General features: G+C 35.7%; 1 protein-coding gene across 2 annotated transcripts in view; it reads left to right on the plus strand.

The window, feature by feature from the left end:
- mahj (LisH and WD40 domain-containing protein mahjong) overlaps window positions 1-9,630 on the plus strand; it is a 490,280-nt gene extending 480,650 nt beyond the window's left edge. For both annotated transcript variants that reach the window (XM_090400879.1, XM_090400880.1), the window contains exon 40: window positions 8,981-9,630. In XM_090400879.1, the coding sequence (XP_090257005.1) occupies window positions 8,981-9,099 (119 nt within the window). In that variant the 3' untranslated portion in view covers window positions 9,100-9,630. The remainder of the gene's footprint in view (window positions 1-8,980) is intronic.
- The last annotated feature ends 988 nt before the right edge of the window (window positions 9,631-10,618 follow it).

Consider the following 10,618-nt stretch of genomic DNA (forward strand, 5'->3'; position numbering starts at 1 on the left):
TTTATGAAGGGTCAGTCATCATTATCAGAAACACATGTAAGTAAGGAACCAAAATATTTATTAAAACTCATTATATAATGCCATACAAGTTAAAGTAGTTATCAATTCTAATTTAATCTTCTACCGTTCTCTCACCCTCTCACTCTTAAAACAATTATGCATTGACTTCAAAATGTTAGCAAATTCAATAACTCAACATATAATACATTCTTAATTACAGCTCAATTGGACATTAAGGCATTTTAGCACATTTATAATCTCTCTCGGATTAATTACGACAGAATCTCTATCTAACTGAAAGTTCTTAAAGTTCATTTCAAAAGCATAGTCATTTACATAAATCTTAGTTCTTCACTCTTTCTTCCATTACAAATTTTAAGATGCATTCTCTTAACACTGTTAGTCAATTCTCAAAAGGGGCTAGAACAAGTGAGAGTACTTATCTATTCTTTATCAGTTTTCTTCTGTCCTTCCTTCTTTGTTTCGATTCTGGTTGTCTCGATCTTATCGCCACGTGGGTTACACGTGCTCACCTGAGTTGGGCGCTATCTCTCTGCTAAGGTTTTACGTCAATTGCCCTCTCATTGATGGCCTATGGTTGATCTTGCTGAAATCTGCTGCAGTGTCATGCCGGATCCTTTCGTAAGTCAGCCCTCAAAAATGAGAGCTGAACTGCGATGAACTCTTGGATCACACGAAGAGAAATGCAGGAACAAGAAAAAACGGGGGGATTTACTTCCGTGTCGCAGGTCTTATACGCTCCCCTAGAGCGCCACCTTTCCGAGTTTAAATTTCTCTTATCGTCTCACCCATTGGTCTCAGGCTGGGTAACTTCACTGATCAACATACGGGACTTCTTGTTTCTGGGAACGTATGCGTCATGATGTCTTCTTAGATGTGATGCCTGCGGGTGCTTATGCTGCTCTTATAGTATTTGGGCGATCTTTGCCCTATGTTGCTGAATAATATGCATTCTTTCATTTATAATATTTCACTAATGATTTCTCTCATATATTTCTCTGCCCCTTTTGCTGACTTACATTCATGCTAGACATATAGATACATTAATTTAAATTCACTTAATTCACAGTTTATCATACAAGATGTTTTTACAAAATAAAACATAGTTACACTGCGCTAAAAGATAAGTATGCATATATATTTTTTGTTAATTGTTAGATTCTGGAATGGTGACGTCATGTAAAATTTGAAGTCGCCTATTTCAGATCTAACAATATACATAAACACACACAATTCTCCATTTACACGGTAGATTGGTTCCAGAAAAAATCGTGTAAATGAAAACTGGGAAAAAAAAAAAAGAATAATGCATATGAAAAAAATAGAAGAATGCTTCCAGATGTGAAAACCCAATACAAACAATAAGTTATTTTCAGACAAAGTTGAGTAGAACAACTTTGCATCATTGGCAAAAAACTGAACAGTTCCTTTCAGATCCTTTACTATATCGTTAATGTACAAATTAAACAGTAGTGCTCCACGAACAGAACCCTGTGGCAGGCAACTAGTCACAGGCCTTCTTTTGGATTCTACTCCTGAATAAACTACTCTCTGATATCTCTCCATCAACTGTCCCCTATCCACCTCACCAACTCTATAGCCATCCCCCATGTGCTGCAGTTTACTGATTAGAATTCCATGTGGTATCCTTTCAAAAGCCTTTGTAAAGTCTAGCGTTATCACTGTAAGCCCATACAGTACAACTTAGCTGTCACAGCGAAAGGCATATCCCCTTCCCATACAGTATCCCATTAAAGTGAATTCCTATCCCTATCCCTCTCATCTGTCTAGGACAGGTTGAGTCCTCTCCTAATGAGGGGTTACTGGCATAGTAATGCAGCCGGTTCGCCACTCTTCTGCTGCATCCTCTAAAGGCGATGTTCATGACTGTAATCCGTGTGTGTTCACGGGGCGGTTTGCCTGCTTGCGAGATGAAAAACCCCAGATAAACTGGGGGGGAAACCCTTCTATCCACGCCTAAGACCAACTAACTTGGCTATGGCTGAGGAAGATCCTTAAGCTCCTCACGTCATCAACGGGAATTGAACCTAGGACACTCCTTCCCCAGGCATATGGTTGCAAAGAGCATAACCACTAGTCTAACCCCGCAGACTTAAAGTGAATTAGTTGGGAGAAATTGTAAAATCAAGGAAAGTTATATTTCCTTAAACTGCATTTTTCTAAATACAAACATTTAAACAGGTTGAAGACATATAAGACTTTCAGGACTACTCTGCTAATTGCCTTTGCCTTGATAAGGATATGCATCAATTTGACATTTGATGAGTCATCACTACAGCTGTCATCATTATTTAGTGTATGTAGTTGTTTTGTGAAACTTAATTTTCATTAGTAGTGGGAAACAATATTTTGTCCATTTTTGGGAAGGATTTTAAAAGTAGGGAAACAAATGCTTGTCAGTGATGCTCAAAGTAGGAAACAGCACTACAGTTATAGATCTGATAGTTGAGAAAGGTGACTTTGTATCAACTTTTTTATCCACAATCAAGCACCGAAGATTACTGTCACAAGAACTATCTACCAGTTAGAATGTTACTATCAAATTAAGCATGAGCTTGAATATGTATGTGAGAGATGAGTTTCCTGTGATCTTAGTTATGGACAAAAATGAATATGCAATATTTGATAATCAAGTTTACACCCTTTTTTTAGCAAAATAAGATTTTTTTTGTCATCCATAATCGTCTGTAATAAGTCCCCGATTAGAACATATGACTCAAACCTGAAACAATAGCCAAATGTTTTGAAATACTAAAATTATAGACCATTATTAATGTTCGTGTCCGGACAGTTCTTCGCTAGCAATTTAATCGTGGGGAAAATTAATCACATGAAAATTCATTGTGGATATATGTGGAAATTTTTTTTTTTTTAAATTTATGTATAAAGTTATTCATATTCTTTCTTACTACAGATTCTGTAGATGGAATATTAATTGTTACAAACTGGGATAGGATAGTGAGGGAGAAAGAACACCATATCTAGGGAGAATAGTTATATCCAATTAATATCGTGCAATCTTAAGACGTATCTTTTAGCCTAGTGATTCTAATAACCAGAAAGGATTATTAAAGATCTCAGATTGCTGACAACAATCAGCAGTTGTAATAATCTAGACTTATTTTTAGGGGATAAAAGAACACCATAAACGATTTATACATGAAGAGAAAACATGAAATCTATTAGTGAAAATTAAAATTATTTGAACTGTTTGTTATCTGCTAAAACATGTTAAAACAAGTATTATGCATCTAGAAGGCATGAATGTCGTGATGGTTCTCTCTGCTTTTATTTTATTCCTTCAAAATTGTACCATTAGCCACTTTGAAGGAGCAATTATTATTCTGTTGTTATTAAAACAACTTAAAAATTTCTCTTCAAGAGGAACTGGAATCAGTACAATCAGGCATCTCTCTATCAATATTTGTAGTCCTGAAAAGAGCTGTTTTGATGATCATGAAAAGGAACACTTTTATTTCATACTGTTCAGAATTGAGCAGTATGGGAAAAAAAATAGTATGGACCAACTTGAAACAAAAAAAAAGGTGAATGCACAGGCACAAAGTTTTCAAAATAAAAAAATTATGGGCAAGTCCTCTTAAGTAATCAAGAGTTTCACAATTTTCATAATCACTAACATTCAGCTGAAGTCTTTTTGCAGTATCTCAATAGTGTTTCTAGGAAGAGATTGGGCGCCAGCTATATATTGCTCTATTTTCCTCTCATTGAAATGTTACTCATCCTTCAAAGTTTTTAGAAACTTCCATATTGTTGGATGAGAAGCACCAGTTAATTCACTGAGCACACGATGCCACCCTTCGCATGAGTTGTTTGTTTTTGGTAACCATTCCAGAGCAGCATCGTAACAATTCCATAAGGCATGGGCAAAGCAAGGTGGACGATGAAGTGATCGACGATCAGGTTTGCCAATCCAGGTGTCTTCTATGTAGTGCAGAACAGACTGAGCTTCAGCAGGATAGGTCATTATTTTCACATAACTCTTCAAAAGCATGTACAACATTTGTAGATGGCACAAAAGCCACTGCTGACAATCATGTGCATTTTTATTGCAAATTTGGAAGTTGTTTCGTATCATTGTTGAAGAAATATGAAAGGATCTCTTATTTGCACTGGCATTAAAAACTATAATTATATGATAAAACAAGTAGCAAAAATAAATGTAACTTGTAGGTAATATAATTTAGATTCCAGTTACCGAGCAGAGAGCAAGCAACTGCATTTCTGGCAATAGGTAACTGTATGTTGCTACATTATTGAGGTAATCTGGTTAAGTGTTCTCATCAGCGTGAAGGATTATCGCACCTTCTAATGGATATGACAGTCAAATGCACTTGATATCCATGTTTTTTCAACAGGTGGTCTGACTCGTATCCAGGATTTGCTGGACGTATATATATATAAACACACACACACACACACACACACTTGCCGGTTGGGAGGTTAACCCTGCAGAGGTCACAGTCAAAAAAATTGCAGTTTAGGTAACGTATATCCGAGAGATTCATTACTAGTATGTGTGAAATGCGATAAAACTTAAAAAAAAAAAACACTACAAATATAATACATGATGATTTATTTATTTTCAGTTACAATCTAGAAATTATTGAATAAAAGGAACAAATAAAAATAAAACATCTAAACCAGTACTATACTGACATTGTAGTTCGAAGTATCTCTCAGATACAATTTACTATCAAATATCACTTTCGCATTCAATTATCATTCTCATCATCGGACTCGAGATACATTCGCTGAATCTCTTCAACATCTGATTATCCTGTCTATATTTTTCCAGCCATTTTCAACAGTAAATTAAAAAAAAAAAAAACTAAACCAATACTATACTGACATCGGAGTTCACAATATCTCTCAGATTCAATTTACTATCAAATATCACACACCTCTACATAACACATGTTAAACCAAGCTGACTTCAATTTTCTAGCTAATAACGCTTGCAGCAAATTTTTCCTGAAATGAATTTTCCCTGTGATAAATTTTCCTCTCGTTGAATTTTTCCCACAATGAATTGTCCATGGGGTGCTTAAGGGTCAAAGCTGTATAACTGAGAGGAGACCTCCACATAGCCTTTAAAGGAATGTGGAGAACTGACCAGGGCCTCTGACTTAATGTCCAATCCTCACCTTCTCGTGGTGCACCCTGTTGGATATCTACTTGGATATTGAACGAACGAGGATGGGCTGGCAATTTGGGATTTAGCCGACCAAATTGCATTCTTATTGGTTAAACCAAAAAAAAATGATGGTACAACATGACAAAATTTCATGCTGGCTGGGGCGTCGCCCGGTTAAACAAGGACCCCGTTGAAAACAACGGGGTCCTTGTTTAACCGGGCTTTAGTTTGTTTCTGACTTGTTTAAAGTCAGAAACAAACCCCAACTCAACATCACCAGAGTTAAAGATCAGTACTATCAACGTAAGAAGCCTGAATGGCAAAGAAATGGAGCTAGCTGAGGAATTAGATAAGTACCAGATCGACATAATAGGGGTGACTGAAACAAAAAAGACAAAAAGTGGTGCGATCTTTCTAAGCAATAAATACAAAACGTTATATCCAGGCAATGACAATCAAGGAAAAGAAGGAGTAGCCATAGTATCCAACACAAAATACAAGGCTAATCTTCTTGAATGGCAGTCAGTCTCAAGTAGAGTAAAGTGGGCAAATATGAGAATGGGGAACTGGACAATGAGACTTATTTGTGCCTATGGTCCCACAGAAGGTTCTATTAAGGTAGAAGTGGAGGAATTTTTTAAGGCTTTAGAAAAAGCAACTGACACAATGAAAAAGGAAAGGTTGGTCCTTGTTGGGGATCTAAATAGCAGAGCAGGAAATGATTGTGAGACATAAAAAATATTTTCGGAAAATTTGGAGAAAAGAGCAAAGCTAATAATAATGGCAAATATCTGTTGGATTTCTGCACAGGACATGGACTGGTTATTACTAACACCATGTTCCAACATAAAAATGTGCACAAATTCACATGGAGAGAAGAGGCTAGGAATAAGAAAAGTCTCATTGACTATGTTATTGTTGATAGTGATGTTTTCTCCCTGGTGTAGGACACCAGAGTGTACAGAGGATTTGAAATTGGAAGTGATCACTATTTAGTCTTGAGCAGGATAAAATTGAATTTCATACTGAAAAGAATAACATGTAAGAAAGTTTTAAAGCGAATAAAATTTGAGCAGCTCTCATGTGTGAACTGTAGACTAAAATACACAAAGATTATTGAAGAAAAAATGAAAGAGTTTGAGAACAGGAATCAAACATTGGAGATTCAGTGGCAAACTCTGAAGAAAACATTGATTGATTCTGCCAGAGAGGCATGTGGTGAGGTTGTCTGCAAGGATAAAAAAAATTCGGAACTCCCTGGTGGACACAGGAAGTTAAAGAGTCAGTGAAGGAAAAGAAGAAAGCATATCAAAAGTTTCTGTCAAATAATTCAGCTTGTGCACTTAGAGAATATAGAGACAAATGCAAGACTGCTAAACACTGTGTAAAACTAGCTAAACAAAAGTCATGGGAGGACTTTGGCAAGAATACGGAAAATAAATATCAAGAAGGTGGCAAAAATTCTGGAGGTTGTTGAAGAAGCTTAGGAATGGAGGAAAGAGTGCTGTAAAAGGAGTTAGAGATGATAAAGGTGACATGAAAACGGGAGAAAAAGATATCCTTGAAGTATGGAGTAATTACTTTGAAAAACTGCTAAATGAAACAAGCAGTGATGACAACACAGTAATAAAAAACACTGACCAGGCATGTAGTCAGGAATACATATCCATACTTGAAGTAGAAAAAGGCATCAAAGGCTTGAAATGTGGAAAGGCAGCAGGAGTAGATGATATTTGACCAGAAATGCTGAAGTATGGTGGTATAAGTCTTACAGTGGCTGCATTGCATAGTTCAAAAGGCCTGGACAGAGGGATAAATTCCCGATGATTGGAGTAGAGCTCTCATAGTACCCATATATAAAAAAGGGAAATAAAACTGAATGTGAGAATTACAGAGGTATTTTCCTACTGAGTGTTCCTGGCAAGATCTATGCAAGTATACTTGAGAAATGATTGAGAAGAATTGTGGAAGAAAAGCTTGGTGAAGAACAAGTGTATTCAGGCCAAATAGAGGCTGTCAGGATCAGATCTTCACTTTACGACAAATAGTCGAGAAAGCATGGGAATATAACAAAGATCTATATTTAAGTTTTGTCGATTTGGAAAAGGCATATGACAAGGTGCCAAGAGAGAAGCTATTCAATACGCTGCAGTTATATGGTGTCAGTGGGGCATTATATCAAGCAATACTTAGTCTTTATTTGAGTTGTAAGTCAGCAGTTAGAATTGAAGTACAGGAAGATGGTTTAATGTTAAATCTGATGTGAGACAAGGATGTGCATTATCCCGTCTGTTATTTATTATCTATATGGATCACATTATGAAGGAAAGTGGTATTAAACATGATATCAAAATTGGAGATGTTAATGTAGCTCTTTGCTTTATGCAGATGGCAATATCATATTAAAAACGAGGATATTAAGAAAGAACTTGTCTTTGTCAGCATCCAGGAATGCGTTAGCAGAGCTAATCTCAGGTGGTATGGTCACTTGAACAGAATGGGTAAAGAAAGATTAGCATAACAAGTGTTCTCTGCTAGGTTGGCAGCAAAACGATCCAGAAGAAGACCAAGATATAGGTGGATTGATATGGTACAAAGTGCCTTAGAAGATAGCAATATAAGATCTGATAATGTTGGAGTCTTGACAAGTAACAGACTGATTGGAGGAAAATTATGGATAGGAAGTTAGTAAAGATGTATTTTTTTTTTTCATGTAGTACTATCATATCCTCTACACCCCTTGAGGGTACATGGCAGGAATTTGATGATGATGATGATGATGATGGTAAATTAAATAAAGAAATAGACAACAGAATCAGCAAAGCTGGTATGGTGGGAAGTCAATTGAATAAATTCATATAAAATAAGAGAGAAATTAGTTGGAACACTAAATTAGCTGTATACAAGACAGTGTTCAAACCAGTTTTAACTTATGGATCTGAGAGCTGGGTCAGAAGTGAAACACTTGACCAAAGACTAGAGACCGCAGTTATGAGAGTTCTCATTAAGATTGTAGGTGTGAACAGATGGCATCAATGGCAATATCATATTAAAAACATTAAAAACGAGGATATTAGGAAAGAACTTGACATTGTCAGCATCCAGGAATGCATTAGCAGAGCTAATCTCAGATGGTATGGTCACTTAAACAGAATGGGTGAAGAAAGATTAGCAAAACAAGTGTTTTCTGCCAGGTTGGCAGCAAAACGACCCAGAGTAAGACCAAGATATAGGTGGATTGATACGGTACAAAGTGCCTTAGACGATAGAAATATAAGATCTGATAATGTTGGAGTCTTGACAAGTAACAGACTGATTTGGAGGAAAATTGTAGATAGGAAGTTAGTAATGATGTAATTTTTTTCATGTAGTACTATAATATCCTGTACATCCCTTGAGGGTACATGGCAGGAATTTGATGATGATGAATTGTCCATGAACCTTAATGTTTCTAGCTGGTTTATAGACAATAGTTAAAACTTAAAATATGTAATTTTGTTATGGTTTTAAAGGCAAGGCACATTCTCACTAAACCATCTAACATAAAAAAAAACTTGCAAGATATTTTCTATTATGATTTTCTGTAAATTCAAAAATACTGGAGATTAGATCATTCGTTTTTGAGTGTGACAAGCAAGTTGGATTGTGTTGGTCATCACACTTAAAAATGAATGATCTAATCTCCAGTACTTTTGAATATTTTGCAAGATTAAGTATTCAAGTACTTTATTATAATACTATCCAGTATATAAAATTTGATTTTTTTTCTTCCATTTCAAAAAGGTGAACAAGAAAATGAGGAAAACGAAAATGAAGAGGATAGGGAGGAAGATATGACCTTATCAGATGATGATGAATCAGATGATGATGATGATGTTTTATTTTCTCTCAACACGTTTTAATGCTGGAGAGGAAAATTAAATGCATATTTATATAGGTGCCTGTACAGACTGTGATGGCTATCAGTGTTTAAACTGATCAAGTACATAAAAACCTGACCACAATGTATATACATTATATAAATATATGTATTATATATATATACACACACACACACATTCACACATATGAAAGTATATATATATATATGTGTGTGTATATGTAATAAGTCTGTAGATTACATAGTGCTACGTTTTTAAACAGGATGTGTATTTTATTGAAAGACAATTTTGTTACCCTTATTGCTGCATGCCATCATGCAGTGCTGTGGGAATATTTGTCCCAGTAATATGTATGGAATTTTACAGTTCCTGTCCATTGCTGCATCAGATTTCTTTTGACAGATTAAATATGTCTGTATGCTAAACCAGTTTTGTAATTTATATTTTATTGAGTTCAGCCATTTTTAATTACATCAATTTTTAATAAAATAAGAATTTTAAGTTAAGGAGGATAAATCCCTTATTATTTTAAAGCCGGATACGAAACTCGGAGATCGAAATCTAAGAATTTCATGCCGAAGAATTATCGGCGAGTCCAAGCGTAAGTCAACACCTGGGTAGTACAACACCAGGACCACTCGGAGCGAAGGTGGAGCAAGATCCATCACTATCCTTAATATTTTCTCATAATGTAAAACGCAGCTCCTAGGAGATGTATTACTGATTTACATTATGAGGAGAGGTCACTACCCAGACCGGTTTTGACCTTTATTGAGGTCTCATCGGTGAGTAGGTAGACCTGCAATACCAAGGTTTAAGTGAACCGAACTTACATATACCCCTACTAACGAATTACCAGTGCTGGGTGTACCCATATGTTATTATTACTACGATAAAGAACCAAGAGGCTATTTTTCTGGCAGTGTAAATTAAATTAAGGGGATAATAAATCCCTCATTATTTTAAATCAAGATCACTTGATTCAAGCAAGATCACTATCCTTAAGGATAGTGATCTTGCTCCACCTTTGCTCCGATTTGCCCTGTTGTACTATCCAGGAGTACAACACGTGTTGACTTACGCTTGGACTCGCCGATAGTTCTTTGGCATGAAACTCTTAGATTTCAATCTCTAAGTTTCCTGTCCTGCTTTAAAATAATGAGGGATTTATTATCCCCTTAACTTAATTTACGCTGCCGGAAAAATAGCCTCTTGGCTCTTTATCTTAAAATAAGACTTTTGCTAGAAAGCATTAGCTAAGGTTTATTCCTCTTTCATTGTTATTTGGGTAAAGAAATACCTCGGAACAATAAAGTGCACTCATATAAAAACATGCACATGATTTTTAGCAGTTTTATTAATTAAGCACTGTAAAATATTTTCAGTGCTTAATTAATAAGCACTGAAAATATACAGGTTTATTGTAAATACAGTAATCCCTCAATTATCCAACTACAGCAACAGAGCACTTTGCTAGTTAGATAATTAAAGACTGAAGGTACAATTACATGGTGCTGTACTAATAATCATTTGATACACT

The sequence above is a fragment of the Typopeltis vanoorti genome, chromosome 11 (genome assembly GCF_054136105.1).
Source record: "Typopeltis vanoorti isolate ZY-2024b chromosome 11, IOZ_Tvanoo_1.0, whole genome shotgun sequence".
Lineage (NCBI taxonomy): Eukaryota > Metazoa > Arthropoda > Arachnida > Uropygi > Thelyphonidae > Typopeltis > Typopeltis vanoorti.